Genomic DNA, 17,749 nt, shown 5'->3' on the forward strand with positions numbered 1-17,749 from the left:
ACTTAGTTAATCTGCAAACCTGGTTCTGGTTGTTTTAGGCAAACAAAGAATAGGGCTATTCTCACAACCATTAACTGGACAGGATGAGCATCCTATCTTGCTTTGGGAGCTATGTGTGCTCCTGATTTCTCTCTGTGTGTGTGAGCTACAAGCTAGATTGGAGGAGGGGGAAATGATCATGTGAAAGGTGGGCACGTCTCTTTTTTTAAAGACTGGGAGCCCTTTTGGGACAGGGAACCATCTTTATTGTTTATTTATTTATCTTTCTATGTAAACCACTTTGAGAACTTCCTGTTGATAAACGGCAAATATTTGTTGCCGTTGTAGTAGTAGCAGTAGGCTCAGCAGTGTTTCCTCCTACCTTGGAAATATGCTGGGTAAAAGTTCTGGGTAAGATAATGCTGTCAGAGCCTGTGCCCACCTCTCACATGATCACTTTCTTCTCCTCCAAACTGGCTTTTAACTCCCAACCAAAAGTTGAAGCGTGCACAGCTCCCAAAGCTGTGCACGCTCTTCCTACCCAGTTAATGGTTGTGAGAACAGCCCTAATCTTGTGCCAAGTTCTGGGCTGGGACAGGGCCTGGGAGAAAGTAGTTGGGGTCCATGGGAAAGTAGGGTCCATGGGAGGCAGTAAGTGTGTAGTGATAAGGAAGGGACTGGGGAAAGCACATAAAGGGATGTACTGAGTACAGACATCCTAGCCCCTTGATAACCAGAAGTCTCTCAACCATCTTTCCTGCTTTATAAACTTGGAACTGTGAGTATGCCTTACATTTCTTCCCTACGGCCATAAGGACTAGGTACTTGATTAGGTTTCAAAATGACATGTGAAAGAGAAGTCCATCTTTTGTGTTGGAGGCCTTCCACTAAGGGTTACAGTGCCACTGCATCCTTTAAACTTCAATACCACCTCTTGGTAGTCACTTCACAACATAATGCATCCACACATGAGGAGCCTAATGAGACGGTCATGTAATAAAAGATGCTGTTTTTGTCTTGGCTAGTTTAAGAGAAAACAATACAAAGGGGTGGGGGTCTCAATCTAAAACCTGGATCTTCATCATCTCATATTTACCAGCAAAAATAACTGGACAAAATAGGTGGAAGCACAAGAAAACAAGACAATAGTATACTTTCAATCTAGAAAGAAAATTCCAGAGAGTCTTTCCTGAAAAAGAAAGAAGATTACAGAAAAACTGGGCATCTCTGCCTCCAGGGGAAAGGACTGGAGCACAGCACTGCTAAAATAACTGGATGCAATACCGAGCAACATTTTGTTTAGATTTCACTTTAAAGCCAAGAGTTAGAACAGGGATGGGCACGCGGCAGGATCCGGTCCCTGGAGTATTTTAACTGTCTTTTAATGGCCACAATCAAGATAAGGTAAGGCAAAGGTTCTCAAACGTGGGTCCCCAGATGTTGTTGGGCTACAACTCCCATGGATGATGGGAGTTGTAGTCCAACATCTGGGGAGCCACGTTTGAGAGCCCCGGGGTAAGGGGAAGAAAAATGTCTCAAGCAGTAAGAAATAATTCAGACTTTAATGTTAACTTCCGTCTTTTGAATCATGTATGCAAGTTGTGAGTGTACATAAACGTGCTAGGCCTGGATGCACGGGCTCTGTAGATTTGTTAATGCTAGGTGGCACCAACGTTTGATGCCACAATCAAAATAAAGCAAGGCAAAGGTTCTCAAACTTGGGTCCCCAGATGCTCCCTCCCTCCCGCTGATGACCACTAGGCACCACAGCCATGATGCGGTATAATGACATCACCACCCAGCACCTGTGGCAGAGGGAGCAAACAGGGCCTGTGGCTGATTGTGGCCCCCTTTCTGGTACGCCCCCTGGTGGCCTTTGCATGTGGCCACAAAATGGCAGATCTGCCCCTGAGCCCACTCTCTCGAGAATGAAGGTGCCCTCGGGAATACAGACTACCCCAGGTATTACATTTCTTTTGCCTCATGCTGTCTGTTTCCCATGCGGCTCCATCCCTCTTGTGAGCCTACATCCTGCCTTGGCAATTCCCCCTTTCAGGAGACAGAAAAACCAATCCAAATAGCTCTATAGCTCAACCAAAGACATGTTCTCGGCGGACAGGTCTGCTAACAGCTGGTAGCCGTGATGGCTAGATGGATCCCCCATATTCAGAGGCAGTTTGCTGCTGAAAACCAAGTACTGGGGGGCAAAAGCATAAGAGGGCAGATGCCTTCAGGGCCCGCTTGGGGGCTTCCCGGAGACATCTGGCTGGTTAATGTGAGAAGCTGGATGCTAGGTTAGATGGACCGATGGCCTCATCCAGCAGGGTTCTTCTTATGCCCCCCCTTCTGAACTTCCTCTACATTGTACCCACCCCCATAGGTGCGGTTGGCCCTCACCAACCACCTGTAGGTGTGACTCCCTGTGTGAAGCTTTGGTGGGAGCTGAACACTCTGCACAGTTCCCCTGGCACTGTGCAGAGGTGATTGTCCCCATCATGCAGTGCTGGGCTGATGCCAGCACCAAGGGACTGCTTTAAGGGAAACGGTGCCCTCGAAAGCCCCAGCGCCATCTTGGAAGCTGTGCACAGGGTGTTGGGATGGGTAACCCTTCCCAGCGCTTTCCTCCTCGAACTCTTAAGAGAGGGCACCCAGAATTGAGAAAAGTGTAGCACTGGGCAGAGGTCGGCTCAATGCGGGCCCAAATTATTTCAGTACCTAAGCCATCAACACAGCATTCGCTTTCTGCGAATGTACATGTGGCAACAGTGCGCTCAGATGTTCTCCTGCAAAAGTGAAGGACACCCCCCCACATGACCCACATCCAACAGCCCTAACCTCACAAGCAAATGGTTCAGTTAAGCAGATTTCCTTGCAAGAAAACCCCACTGGCACTGCATGTGTGAATGCTCTTGTGATCTTACAGACCTCCTCTCACATATGTGCTGCACCTTCAGGTTTTCCAAAGCAGAGCTGAGCTGAAACCACTCACAGTTTTTCAAACACATTTCTAGGCTCACTGGGGGCGGGGAACTGTGTTCCCTTTGAGGCCATTTATCAGTAATCCCTTCGCTTAAAAAACCCCAAACGTCCACTTCATAATATTGCTTTAACTCGCCTCATTCAATAATATGACTCTCACTCACTCCTCAGTGACATCATCATCAGATAGTCAACTTTAATTGGCTACGGAGTGTTGTGACATCATCCCATCTACGACAGGATCCCTGATTGGCAAGGATCACCCTTGTGAATGGTGAATGGTGAAGGATGGAGGATGGAGCAACTGCCAGGGGAGGGGGAAACGGGCACCAAACTTCAGCCAGGAAATGGGATTTTTTTTTAAAAAAGAGGGTGAATATGGAGGTGATAAAGAAAATGCGTCTACCCCCCCGCCCGAAAACATTGGTTTCTACCTGAAAACTGGAGAACTGTCTAGCTCTGTTGGAGAGGGTTGTTTTCAATATGGCCTCAGATGCTGCTGTCCTAGTAACTCCAAACCTACCTACATAAGCGTTGGAACATTCCCTTAGGGGGATATAACTGGAAGTGGGAAGAGATCAGGAAATAGAGGACACTAAAAACACAGAAAGAAAACAAGATGGATTTGAGGAACAGCATCCACGAGGAGGAGCTGCCAAGTCATAGTCTGTGCAAGTTCAGAGCCCGCAAGAAGGTCCCATCGGGCTCCGGTGGATCATTTGAAGACGGATTGGAATGTGGGGCATTCGGGGCTTTTCATTTTCTTCATGAACTTTTTGAACTCCTTGTTTTTCTTATCCCACTTGTGGATGGCCGTCAGCAGGTACTGGGTCTTGACTTTGCGCCCCATGATGAGGAACTGGTTGTTGAGGTTGTCCAGCTGATGGCAAGGGCAATCCGCCCCGTTCTTCAAGTACAGCACCAGCTTTTTGAGGTCTTTCTTCTTGATAGTGCCCAGCTTCAAGGGCTTCTTCTTCTTTGGGATGATCTTCTTGTCTCCGTTTTCCTTCTTCACCTCCTTGATTTTCATTTTTAAGGCTGGAAGACACAAGAGAGAGAGAGAGAGAATCTAAAAAGGAGAGCCAGCAGGGTGTAGTGGTTAGAGTGCTGGACTAGGACCGGGAAGACCCGAGTTCAAATCCCCATTCAGCCATGAAACTCACTGGGTGACTCTGGGCCAGTCACTTCTCCCTCAGCCTAACCTACCTCACAGGGTTGTTGTGAGGATAAAAATGAGCATGTAGCTCTGAGCTGCTCGGAGAAAAGCGGGATATAAATGTAAAAATAAATAAATAAAAATAAATAACTAAGGCCCATTCACACGTCACAGTATGAACACAGGTGCAGTCATTCGCACAAACATGTGGACAGACATCTGTACACTCATACAGCATCATGTCTGAATCAGGCTATAGCCTCCTGCAGAAAAGGTGACAACGGACCAGTTCAGGCAACTGAACCAACTATGGCAACTTTGGAGAAGCTGCTGCCAATCAGTGTAGGCAATACTGAGGGAGAGGAGAGCTGGTCTGGTGGTAGAAATCATGACTTGTCCCCTTAGCTAAGCAGGGTCTGCCCTGGTTGCCTTTGAATGGGAGACTTGATGTGTGAGCACTGGAAGATATTTCCCTTAAGGGATGGAGTTGCTCTGGGAAGAACATCTAGGTCCCAAGTTCCCTCCCTGGCAGCATCTCCAAGATAGGGCTGAGAGAGATTCCTGCCTGCAAGCCGCTGCCAGTCTGTGAAGACAATACTGAGCTAGATGGACCAAGGGTCTGACTCAGTAGAAGGCAGCTTCCTATGTTCCTATGTACCCTTGGCCCATCTAGCTCAGCATCGTCTACACTGACTGGCAGCGGCTCTCCAAGGTTTGAGGAAGGAGACTCTCCCAGCCCTACTAGGAGATGCTGCCAGGGGCAGATCAAGGCAGAGGTTTGGCGACTGAGCTACAGAACCATCCCAAGGGGAGTAACGTACAGAAGTCAGCGCTCACTTTTCGTCCCCCATCCAAATGCAAAGCATGGTGAACCCTGCTTGGCAAAGGGGGGGGGTGCATCCCTCCCTCCCTCCCTCCCACACACACACCTCTCTACAAAGGACCTCTCCCTTCAGCCAAGTTCCAACAAATGGGAAGTCATTAGCTCCCTGTAGTGATCTGCCACAAAAAGAACAGAATGTAACGGCCGCCCAACATTTTTCATGGGCTCCTCCAAACGGAGCCATTTCTCAAAGCTGTCTGTCTCGCCACTGAATGGATCGCTCTCACCATCCTTGGGAGATGTCCAGCGCTTGAGGACACCATTGCCAGAATGCTTCCTGAGGCAAGTGCCAAGAAAGTGATGCCTTGCCAGAAGGCCCCTAAAATTACCAGCTTAATATGACCCGCACAAGAACGTTTCCTGTTTCAGTGCTCCCAAGAGGAATACAAAACATAGGGACATAGGAAGCTGCCATATACTGAGTCAGACCCTTGGTCCGTCTAGCTCAGTATTGTCTTCACAGACTGGCAGCAGCTTCTCCAAGGTTGCAGGCAGGAGTCTCTCTCAGTCCTATCTTGGAGATGCTGCCAGGGAAGGAATTTGGAACCTTCTGCTCTCCCCAGAGTGGCTCCATCCCTTGAGGGGAATATCTTACAGTGCTCACACTTCTAGTCTCCCATTTATATGCAACCAGGGCAGACCCTGCTTAGCTAAGGGGACAAGTCATGCTTGCTACCACCAGACCAGCTCTCCTCTCCATTATATGGCATTAACAGAGCATGGCTTGACAAAACTCTGCTGCTTGTGGAAATCCTTTTATTTCTGAATTTACAACTGGAGGAACACTTCACTTTTACGACCAAATACAAGAGATCCTTGTTAGGAATAAATCATAGTCAGGGGTGTATTCCACTGTGCTTCTGTAAGAGTCCCTGGGCACACAGAGCAGGGCCATTACAGGGGGTCCTTGGCAACTTCCTGAGAAGCCTGTCTCTTTCCCGAGGTTGCCACAGAAAGAATAGTTGGAGAGCTCACTAAAAGTGTCGACAAAATGTGCAGCAGCTGTGAAAAGGGCTAATTCTGTGCTAGGAATTGTTAGGAAATGGATTGAAAATAAAACTGCTAATATTATAATGCCTTTATACCCAGCATATATACTTTATAGCCAGCACAGCAGAGTGCCTGGAATGTTGGACTAGGACCAGGTCGACCCGAGTTCGAATCCTCATCCAACCATGAAACTCACTGGGTGACTCTGGGCCAGTCGTGTATCTCTCAGCCTAACCTACCTCACAGGGTTGTTGTGAGGATCTGTACACTGCTCTGAGCTTCTTGGAGAAAGAGCTGGATATAAATGTAATAAATAAATAAATAAATGACTGAATGAATACAAATCTACTGTGCAGCCTCATTTAGAGTACTGTGTACACTTCTGGTCACCATATTTCACAAAGGACATTTTAGAACTGGAAAAGACACAACCAAGATGATCAGGGGCTTGGAGCACCTTCCTTTCGAGGCAAGGATACACAAGGTGCTTTTTCGCTTAGAAAATAAGATGTCATGGGGAGACAGGATAGAGGTATATCCAATGATGCATGGTGTGGAGAGAGAGAGAGAGAGAGAGAGAGAATGTCTCCCTCTCTCACAGCACTAGAACCAGGGGTCATTCCATGAAACTGACCACCAGGAAGTTTTTCACATGGGGTTTTAAAGCCCTTTAACTCACACCTCCTCCGGAATGGAGGGTGTGCGTTCACATATCGACCAGATTTACCCCGAACTCCCTGTGAGTTATCGGGGAGCAGTTCACACACAATTCGGGTGTTTCACTGTGCGTTAGAGTGCAGCCCGATTTATATCCGGGGTAAAAAAAATCCACTACAGTCATCGCTCGCCAACCACGAGGGTCTGCTCTGGGATAACCTCGTGGTTGGTGGATTCACAGTTGGCAAGGCACTGGATCTTGTGCAAAAGCTGCACAGATTTTACTGCCACCTGGAGGAGGAGCCCGTTAACTCAGACAGATCACCAGGCCAGTGAGGGCTGCTTTGGTAGCGAGAGGTCAGTTTCCCTGCCCTGATGTTTGAGATCCTCTTAACCGGGTGCAACATAGGAACCCGAGAAGCTGCTTTATACGGAGTCATCAGACCCTTGGTCCAGGTCTGCACGGACTGGCAGCAGCCCTCCCAGGGTTCAAGCAGGAGTCTCTCCCAGCCTGACCTGGAGATGCTGCCAGGATCGGAATCTGGGACCTTCTATGCGGAGATGGCAAAACTTACAACACTGATAAGAGACCCAAACTTAGAATGTTTTAAAGAAGACTGGAAACCATTTTTGTTGTATCTAAAAAATTATTTTTCTACTATGGATCTTGCAGCAGGATTTGAAATTTAGGGGGGGAAATGCAGGTTGGGAAGATTAACTGTGTTTGTAAGAGTTTAAATTTATGTTTTGAATTATTATTATAGCAAGGGTAAATTTTATAGTTGATCACTCATGAAGAGAGGTTGCGGGAAGTCCATTTTCATTTATTCTGTTTTTTTATGAATGATAATAATATTATTGTTAAAATCAATGAAAATTGAATTTGGGGGGGGAAAGGAATCTGGGACCTTGTGTGTGCACAGCAGATGTTCCTCCCCTGGCTGATGGGCCCTCTTTCATTGGCGGCAGCTTCTCCCCAAAGGCAGGAGACCCACTGCCCAGCTGTGTGGAAGGGAAGGAGCAAGGGCAGGAAGCAGACCGCCCTCTTTGGATTAACCTGACTATTCCTTGTTGAAAGCTGCCAAGTCTAAGCGCTGCCAGGAGACCCATTAGGTCTGTAAGACAAGAAGGCTGCCGGCAGTGACCTGCCAGGCACGGGGGTAAAGAAAAAAGCCACAGAGAAGGGAGAATTGATTTTATTTAAGTTTCCATGGCAAGTCAAGGAGGAAGCCTTCAAACTCCAGCTGAAAGGCAGGGACACAATTACAAAAAGTAAGGGGGTGTGTGTGTGGAAAGAATCCGTCCTGAAAACCGCAGGAATGGACAAGTGAGGTGCGAGAGACGCAAGGTCTCCTCCTGCAGAAGGTGGGATTCCAGAGGCTGAGCAGGGCTTGATCCGTGACGTTCAACCCACCGGGAAGTTCTTTTGCACAAACCCCATGGAAACAAAGAGGAGGTTCATAGGAAGCTACAAAGAGGAGGTACAGACACAATAGCAGGGGATGATGGAAGCAGTAGTTCAACATCTGGGGACCCACATTAGGAACATAGGAAGCGGCCATATACTGTGTCAGAACATTGGTCCATCTCACTCAGTATTGTCTTCACAGACTGGCAGCGGCTTCTCCAAGGTGACAGGCAGGAATCTCTCAGTACTTTCTTGGAGATGCTGCCAGGGAGGGAACTTGGAACCTTCTGCTCTTCCCAGAGCGGCTCCATCCCCTGAGGGGAATCTCTTCCAGTGCTCACACTTCTAGTCTCCCATTCATATGCAACCAGGGCAGACCCTGCTTAGCTAAGGGGACAAGTCATGCTTGCTACCACTAGACCAGCTCTCCCCTAGAGCATGGCAGTGCTTTTGTTCAGCTCATTAGAGGCAGTGTGCTGTAGTGGCTAGAGTGTTGGATTCGGACTGAGGAAATCCAGCTGAAAATCCTCTTTCATTGGATGACTCGGGTTCACCCTCTCTCTCGGGTTAACCTACCTTGCAGTGTTGTTGTGAGGATAAGCATAACCATGTACCCTGCTCTGGGCTCCTTAGAGGAAGAACGGGATATACATGTAGTAAACAAATAAACGTACATTTCAATTAGGCTCACACAGTAGAACTTCCTAGCGGGTTGCGTCCCATGTACTGTAAATGAGTAGGACGGAGTGTGCCATTTGAATTCTCTGCTACACCAACATAGGAAGCTGCCCATCTACTGAGTCAGACCCTTGGTCCATCTAACTCAGCTTTGTCTACACTGACTGGCAGCAGCGCTTCAAGGTTGCAGGCAGGAATCTCTCTCAGCCCTATCTTGGAGATGCCACCAGGGATTGATCCTGGGACCTCCTGGATGCAAGCAGATCCTCTTCCACTGAGCTATGGCCTCATTCCCTACAGGAAATATTTCACAGCAGTGCACACAGGTAAGTCACCCATCCAAATGCAAACCAAGGTGAGCCCTGCTTAGCAAAGGGGACATACTCAGGCTGGTCCCAACAGCCTGTGACTTTCTCCTTCATGTAAGCAAATGCTGACCAGCAAATGCTGACGGCCTGCAGAAAGCTAAGTAGATTGCACGCCGTTCAGGACACGGGTCTGGTTTGGAGGTCAAAGTCAGAACAGCATCTAAGGTGGGAGGCAGGATTGATGAGATGGAGCGGCAGCTAGAAGAGAGAACCGAGGCAGGAAGCTTACTCTAGAGGAGCTGCCAGGTCAGAGCTGCTCTCCAGCAAGCTCCTAACTGACACTGAGGAGCTTGTGTGAGAACAGGAGGTCTCCTCACATCCTGGACTTAAGTTGGCCCCCAGTTCAAAGCCCGTAGCAGGGATTGCTTCCTCTTCCTCCCAGGCAGGCTTGTGACTCCATCTGGCCACCTCTGTGTGGGGCTCTCTCTTTTGACTGCCTGGGTGCCAGATTATTCCTTCTAGCCCTGGGAACTCATGACCACTGCACCTCCAGCTTTAAGGCTGCCCATAGCGCCACACACTGACAGCTTATGCCACAGGCAGGTGCCGTGCCCAGCTTTTACTCTGGAAGCCCTTCCGCATCTGCCTGCACTGTGGATGCAAAAATAAAATAAAAATAAAAATGTGACTGGAAACAGCGAACCAAAACAGCAGCTCGTAATAAATCAGCGGCTGAGAACTGCTGCCCTGACATTCTCACCGGTCCCTTGTCTTACAAGAATCCAGGCCTCCGCCTACATTTACGACAGGGCATAGAGCGTTCTTTCTTTCCTGCCCAACGCTCCCTGGCTGTCCTTTCCCACCCTAGACATGGCTTCATTCCAGCAGCTGGCAAAGAGAATCCAAAGGTTAGCCTGGGAGGTGGCCCTCGATGCTCGACAAAAGCGAAGGGTACCCCTACGAGCAGGGAAGCCGTCACCTCTCTGCCTGCACAAGAGCTTAACTATTCGAGGGGTCCAGAGGGTGCCCACGCCACTCCCAAAGCTTACTGGAGAAAGAGAGAAGAAAACCAAGCCAGTCACACACATACAAGAGAGAGAGAGAGAGAGAGAGAGAGTGTGTGTGTGTGTGTGTGCGCGCGCAACCCACCCCCACACCCATAACAATGCAAGCTTTCGTTGCCAGGGTTGGCTTCCCCCCCAGAAACTGTTACCTGCCAGTTAGCAGTGTTTACCTTGGTGCAAATTCATGAGAATTCCAAGTTGGAATAGATTAGTTTCCGTTCTGTGCCAGACATAAGGCTTCGCCTGATAAGACACCCACCAGGGAACGCGAGGCCTTCCAAAGACTAAACAAGAGAGAGACCCAGACTTCTCGGAGGTGTTTGGCAAAGCTGGAGGCTGATTAGGGCAGAGACCGACGTGCGTGCCTAAGAATCACAGCTCTGGAGGGGCCCTTGAGGCCATCCAGTCCAACCCTCCTGCTTGATGCAGGCAACCCAAAAGATGACTCCCAGCTTCTGCTTGATTACCTGATATTCAGAAATATACTGTCTAGGTACATGGAGAGGTTACAAAGTCCTCATGATAATTTATTTTATTCATCTTAATATTTATATTGAGGTACCCTTATATTACAGTTATCCATGCCTTAGTCGCGTCACAGCTGGATTACTGTAAAATGCTCTACGTGGGGCTGCCCTTGAAGAATATCCGGAAACTGCAGCTAGTGCAAAATGCAGCAGCTAGGGTTTTCTCTGGAGCTGCCCGGTGGGAGCACATCACACCCATTTTGAAAGAGCTGCACTGGCTACCAGTTTGTTTCCGGGTCCAATTGTCTCTGCTGCTGCTCTTTGTATTCTGTCTTGCTTTTATGCTTTTGTTTTAAATTTTTAATCAGATTTGTTTTATATTTTTAGCTTAATATTTTAATTGTGTCTTTTTTACAAACTTGTTCTTAAATTGTGTCTTTTTTACAAACTTGTTCTTAAATTTTGCTGTAAACCGCCTATTGTGTAGACAATACTCAGCTAGATGGACCAATGGTCAGACTCAGTATATGGCAGCTTCCTATATCCCTATGTTCCTAAGCCTGTTCCAGTTTGTCTCCATCCTTTCAAAGTGCAGTACCCAGGACTCCAGGTGAGGTCTGATTAGTGCTGAAGAAAGTGGAATGATTACTTCTTGCCAGGGCAGGGGCGTAACGATAGGGGGGGGGCAGGAAGGGCACGTGCCCTGGGCGCCACCCCGGTGGGTCACGGGGGGGCAAAAAGTGGCTTTCCCCCCCGCCCCCCGATCGCCCGCCTGCGCCCCCCACCCCCGGATCGCGCCCCCCGCCCCCGGATCGCTCGGGCCGCGCTACAGCCCATCGCCGCCACGCCAGCCACCAGCCACCGCCGCACTCAGCAGGCCGCGGGCGACCCGCCACCGCACGCCACCGCCAAATTGCCGCCGCACGCCCGCCGCCACACTTGGTGGGCGACCTGCCGCCGCATGCCACTGCCAAATCGCCGCCACCACCGGCGATCTGCCGCCTGGGGGGCGCCGCCGTGCCCTCACTGGTATGTGGGGGCCGGGGGGGGCACCATTTCAGGGCCAGAGCTTGCCCTGGGCACCGTTTCCCCCCGATACGCCACTCTGCCAGGGATAACTTCAAGAAGTGGCACCCCAAAACATATTTCCCACTCCCCCATTGGCCAGACTGAAACTTTACAGCAAAGTGTCAGACAATGCAGCGATTGTATATGATAGATCTGTGCACCACCGGAAATATCGGCTCAATGCCAATCTGATAATGATACGCCAAAATAAAAAATATCAGAAGGGCCGATTGGTTAAGAGGTTTGTCCCTCATCAGGGATCAAGAAATTTTGGCTCTGTTCACCAGTCACACAAAAAATTTTTACTGGTCGAGCTGCATCGGTGCATTACTCATCAGGATTCTCTCTCTCGTCAGGCATCATTTTTCACTCGCCACAGACAAGTAGACTAGTGAATTTCCTGAGCCCTGGCCATCATGGATATTGGGGAAAAGTTGTCAAAGTCTCTTGAGGACCCTGGTTTATATTGCTGCAGATTCTGCTCTTTCACGGGAAAAAGCAGTGAGCCGAATGCATGGGGCAGGATCCGGAGTACAAGCTATAAAATGGCTATAAAAGAATCTCTCTCTCTACGTGCATCCTTACACATCAGCTCTTTGGAGAAATGCCACACCAGTGACGTTTTAAAAGCCGCCATTTGTAAACTGTGAGCGAGGAAAGTGGGGCTGCTCTGCCATGAAGGGGAAGTAATTAATTAATTGAGGGCTTCTATGAACCCGGAGTGTGTATGGTCACACACACACACACACACACACACACACACACACACACACACTCTACACACAGCTCTGACTTTGCCTCTGTTGATGCAGCTTCCAAAAGAAGAGGAGGTAATTCCATTCCTTCTACTGCGAAGATACAAGAGAACCATTCAGAAACACACTCTGCAGGCAGGCAGGATCATTCTTGCTCCTAGGCACCAAGCTGGTCCTCATGATTGTTATTTGGGTACTTCAGGTGTCCCACCCAGGGGGAGGGCACGGTTGGAGTGGGCCCTGAGATAAGAAGTGAAGATGGGCCCCCGGCTCTCTTCCTCCTCCCCACTCATGTCTTTGCTGCAGAAGGATAATAAGAACATCGGGGGGGGGGGCATTCTCGGCATGCACTTTCTCTCACTCCTATGTAGAGTTGCCAGGCCTCCGAAATTCCAGGTTTCACCTGGATTTTAAGCATCTCACCCAGATTGCTGAGCCCACCCAGATTTCACCTTTCATTTAAAAAAAAAAAAAAAAAAAAAAAGCTAAGCTCCAGCCCTTGCAGAAGCGGAGTTATGGAGCAAAACATGCAATCACTATTCTGCTCAAAAATGATTTTCCAGCCAATTTACATAATATGCAAATTAGGCACCCGGATTTGGAAAGCCAGAATATGGCAACCCTATTCCTATGCAAATCGGAAGAGAGCTAGTCTTGTGGTAGCAAGTCTGAATTACCTTTGCCACCTAATGGCGCAGCGGGGAAATGACTTGACTAGCTAGATGCTCTTCCCAGAGCAGCTCCATCCCCTATGGGGAATATCTTCCAGTGCTCATATGTAGTCTCCCATTCAAATGCAACCCGGGCAGACCCAGCTTAGCTAAGGGGACAAGTCATGCTTGCCACCACAAGACCAGCTCTCCTCCCCTTTGAGAATCCCTGGCATCACATAATGTGCTGTTTAGCCTCAAAAGCAGCCCTTCCCAGAGGGCTAGGAGGAAGGTATTTCTAACACTTAAAATGGGGAGGGGGAAAGAGACTCTTAACTATGGGACATTTGGGAAACACCAACAGCTTACAAATTACAAGATGTACAAATTATCCACCCTGTATTTTCAATCTGGCAACTGGCTCCCAGGATTACAAACGAGCGGGGCTCAGATCCCTTAACTTAATTAAGCGAGCATTTCCGGATTTGCAGTCACACGCTGTGTCTTTGGCAAGTTTGTGCTTGCAAAGGACTTCTGGCCAAAACTGGGTGAGGGGGAAACGAACACAGCAGGGAAGATAACTCCTTGTCTGATGCACAGCTTGGTGGAGGTCTGTTCTTTCCCCCTTTCCAAAAATCAATAGAAACTATCAAAAGGAAAAGAACGGACCTGATTTGCCAAATAATTCCTAACAGCCCTGTCTGGAAAAGCTCTGAGCCAAGAGCAATTAGCGCCAAGGGGCAGAAGGGGAGGGATGGCCAGCTCTGTCAAACAGCAGGGACCTCTTGGCCGCTCCGACCCGCAGTCTACTCACACTGACTACTTTGTAGCAATTAGCCCTGTTCAGACATTACGCTGTACCCCTGCAAACTGGGCCAAGAGGCACCTTTTAAAGACTCTTCTGTTTTGCAAGAGAAGAGCAACTGCCCCTACCCAATCCCAGCACAGCATCCCTCCGGGGGTTATCCCTGGTACCTAATTCGGTTGTGAGCCCTCCTGGGTCAGGGAACCATCTTTATTTATTGTTTATTCTTCTATATAAACCGCTTTGAGAACACTTGTTGAAAAGCGGTGTTTATTCATTCATTCATTCGATTTCTATACCGCCCTTCCAAAAATGGCTCAGGGCGGTTTACACAGAGAAATAATAAATAAATAAGATGGATCCCTGTCCCCAAAGGGCACACAAACTAAAAAGAAACATAAGACAGACACCAGCAACAGTCACTGGAGGTCCTGTGCTGGGGGTGGAGAGGGCCAGATAGGAAGCTGCGTTCTACTGAATCAGACCACAGGTCCATCTAGCTCAGTATTGTCTACCCAGACCGGCAGCAGCTTCTCCAAGGTTTCAGGCAAGATTCTCTCCCAGTCTACCTGGAGATGCTGCCAGGGACTCAACCTGGGACCTTCTGCATGCAAAGTAGATGCTCTTCCACTGAGCTATAACCCCATCCCCAAACAATCATGAGGAGGATGGGATGCCAGATACAGAGAGGAGGTGTACTACTGTCTGTGCATTAAACATAACGTGTGGACCACTGTTTGTATGTACAGACTGCACGGGCGTACACGATACACAGCCTGTACGTGCATTCAACATAAGGTTGGAATAAGGTTGGGCCTTCTCAGAGTTCTGGGCCCAGGGGAGGTACGTGGGACCCGGGTTCGTGGGAGGGCCTTGTGTGTTGCAGCCCCCTCCTTATGGAACACCCTGCCTCCTGAGATTCATAATGCCACCTCCCTTCTGTCCTTTAAGACGCTTAAGAAGAAACCTATCTATTTTGCCAGGCTTTTAGTTTTCAACGTGTGTGCGTGTGTGTGTATGTGTTCCCCCCTTTCCTCTTGTTTTTGTTGTTTTAATTTATGTAAACTGCCTCGAGTCTATGGAAGTCAGGTGGTCAATAAAGTTGCCAAATAGATAGATAGATAGATAGATAGATAGATAGATAGATAGATAGATAGATAGAAAGGCTGTTGTGTTCTTCTGAACCACAATTCTAAAAAGCTGCCCCCAGTCCAAAAAAACATGCAACTTCTGTCGTATGCTTTTAGCCTTGAGCATCCTTTCTCTACTTAAAAAAATAAATAAATGAAACAACACCTCTTATTTATCCAAACGAGTAGGCAACACAAGCATTCACCAAATGGATCACAGCATCTAACAATTAAAACAGTCAGTGTTGTATATCTCAAACCAGGAGACTGGCGTAAGGGAATCCAAAATAAGGAAAATACATAAATATTATTCTTATCAGAAAAATAACACAGATCAGTCATAACAATGGGAAGGGACGACCCAAAATTGTTATAATGATTGTTTTCATCCCTGTGCTTTTATAGCATTATAAACCGCTGAGTTCTAATGTCTGTTATTATGCTAGACTGTGTTTTAAAATTTGCTGTAAGCCACCATGAATTCGTATCTGTGGTAGTATATAGATTTTAAAGTAAGTTTAAAAAGTGGCATTCTGGCTAGTATTCCAGAAGTCTATAAAAAGGTCCCTAAAGTAAGTAAAGTGTGCCACTCTGGGAAGAGAAGGTTCTAAGTTCATTTATTCATTCATTCCCTCCCTGTTCCCTCCCTGGCAGCATCTCCAACGAGATAGGGCTGTGAGAGATTCCTGCCTGCAACCTTGGAGAAACCGCTGCCAGCCTGTGAAGACAATACTGAGCTAGATGGACATATGGCTAGAGTGGCTCCATTCCCTGAGGGGAATATCTTACAGTCCTCACATGTGGTCTCCCATTCAAATGCAACCAGGGTGGACCCTGCTTAGCTAGGGGGACCAGTCATGCTTGCTACCACAAGACCAGCTCTCCTTTCCATTCACAGCTGGCAGTGCAAAGCATGCTGGGAAGGCAGAGGGGCCTTTGGAGCACTTTCCATGGAGGGGCGGGGCTTGCAACTACTGATTTCATCAGTGGATGCCACGACTTCTTTGCTCATTTGTTTCCAGGGCTTGTGGAGGTTCTGCTCCTATGCTAATGGAATAGGCACTCTCCACTCTCCAACTCACCCCACCAAACAATTGTGTGAACAAGCCTATTGCCTTTAAACACATGCCACTGGCCTAGGGTTGCCATATTCTGGCTCTCCAGTATATGACAAAAAAGCTAATTGAAAAAAAGCGAAGTGAAAAAAGCTAATTCCATGCTAGGAATCATTAGCAGGGGGGCTGAAAAATAAAAATGCTAATCTTCTAATGCCCTTATACAAATATATGGTGCAGCCACATCTGGAGTCCTGTGTACAGCTTTGGTCACCATAGCTTAAGAAGGATATTGCAGAACTGGGAAAGGTGCAGAAGAGGGCAACCAAGATGATCAGGGGCCTGGAGCACCTTCCTTATGAGGCTAGGCTACAGCATCTGGGGCTCTTTACCTTTGAAAAGAGGCAACGAAGGGGAGATATGCTCAAAGTGTATAAAATTATGCATGGAGTGGAGAGGGTGGACAGAGAGAGATTTTTCTCCCTCTCTCACAACACCAGAACCAGGGGTCACCCCATGAAACTGAAGGTTGGGGAATATAGGACCAACAAGAGGAAGTACTTTTTCACACAGCACATAATTAATCTATGCAATTCCTTGCCATGGGATGTGGTGATGGCCACCAGCTTGGATGGCTTTAAAAGGGGCTTAGACAAATTCACGGTGGACTGGTCTATCAATGGCTACTAGTCTAGCGGCTGTGGGCCATCTCCAACCTCAGATGCACGATGCCTCTCAATACCAGTTGCAGAAGAGCAACAACAGGAGGAAAGAGGGCATGCACATCCCTCTTGCCTGTGGGCTCCCCAGAGGCATCTGGTGGGCCACTGTGTTAAACAGGATGCTGGACTAGATAGGCATTGTGCCTGATCCACCAGGGCTGTTCTTATGTTTCCAAATCTGGGTGCCTAATTTGTATATTATGTAAATTGGCTGGGAAATAATTTCTGGGCAGAATAGTGACTGCACGTTTTGCTCCATCACTCCGGTTCTACAAGGGCTAGAGCTTAGCTTTATTATTATTTTTTAATGCAATCTGAAATCTGGGAGAATCTGGGTGGGCTAAGCAAGCTGGGTGAGATGCTTAAAATCCAGGTGAAACCCAGAATTTCGGGGGACATGGCAACTCCACCTTGGCCATACACGTCTTTCTCATTTTCCTAAATACCAAGCTGGGAGTGGGGCTGACCCAGATTGGGTCCTTGGCACAGGCAATGGGGGCTTTAACACAGGCAGCTGCTATTGGCTCGGGGAGTGAAGTTGCCATTTAAGTCCTCTTCCGCCTGTGCCGTGGCCGCAATCCTGACTGGGGACCCTCAGGGTTGTGATTTAGCAACACGGAAATAAGCAGCACCAGAGCATGCTTTCAAAGAAACAGCTAGTTCACTGCTCTTCATTGCAAGGCCTGGGGGGGGGGGTTGGCCAGTGGTGGCCCCCATCAGCCTTAGATGCGGCTTCCAGGCTGTTTATTGGGCCTGTGTGAAGCTTTGGCTGCAGTCTAAATATCCTGCAGTCCCCCTGACACCATGTGGAGATGACCATTCTCACTATGCTGCCCAGCGTGTGTGTGTGGGGGGGGTGGGGTCTCCTTTAAGGGAAACAGAGCCAGCTTGAGCCCCTGAATCCACTTGGGAGGCGTGCATGGAGTGCCAGGAAGTGTAGCCCTTCCCTGGGCTTTCCCACTAGAGCTCTTGAGAGAGGGCTCCGTCTCCGTCTT

At 48.4% G+C, this 17,749-nt stretch overlaps 1 protein-coding gene across 2 annotated transcripts in view; it reads right to left on the bottom strand.

Moving 5' to 3' along the window:
- Positions 1-1,522: 1,522 nt before the first annotated feature.
- The window catches only part of SFRP1 (secreted frizzled related protein 1), a 40,759-nt gene continuing 24,532 nt past the window's right edge, over positions 1,523-17,749 (bottom strand). For both annotated transcript variants that reach the window (XM_053270230.1, XM_053270228.1), the window contains one exon: positions 1,523-3,996. In XM_053270230.1, the coding sequence (XP_053126205.1) occupies positions 3,674-3,996 (323 nt within the window). In that variant the 3' untranslated portion in view covers positions 1,523-3,673. The remainder of the gene's footprint in view (positions 3,997-17,749) is intronic.

Source organism: Hemicordylus capensis, chromosome 8 (assembly GCF_027244095.1).
Source record: "Hemicordylus capensis ecotype Gifberg chromosome 8, rHemCap1.1.pri, whole genome shotgun sequence".
In the NCBI taxonomy this organism is placed as follows: Eukaryota; Metazoa; Chordata; class Lepidosauria; order Squamata; family Cordylidae; genus Hemicordylus; species Hemicordylus capensis.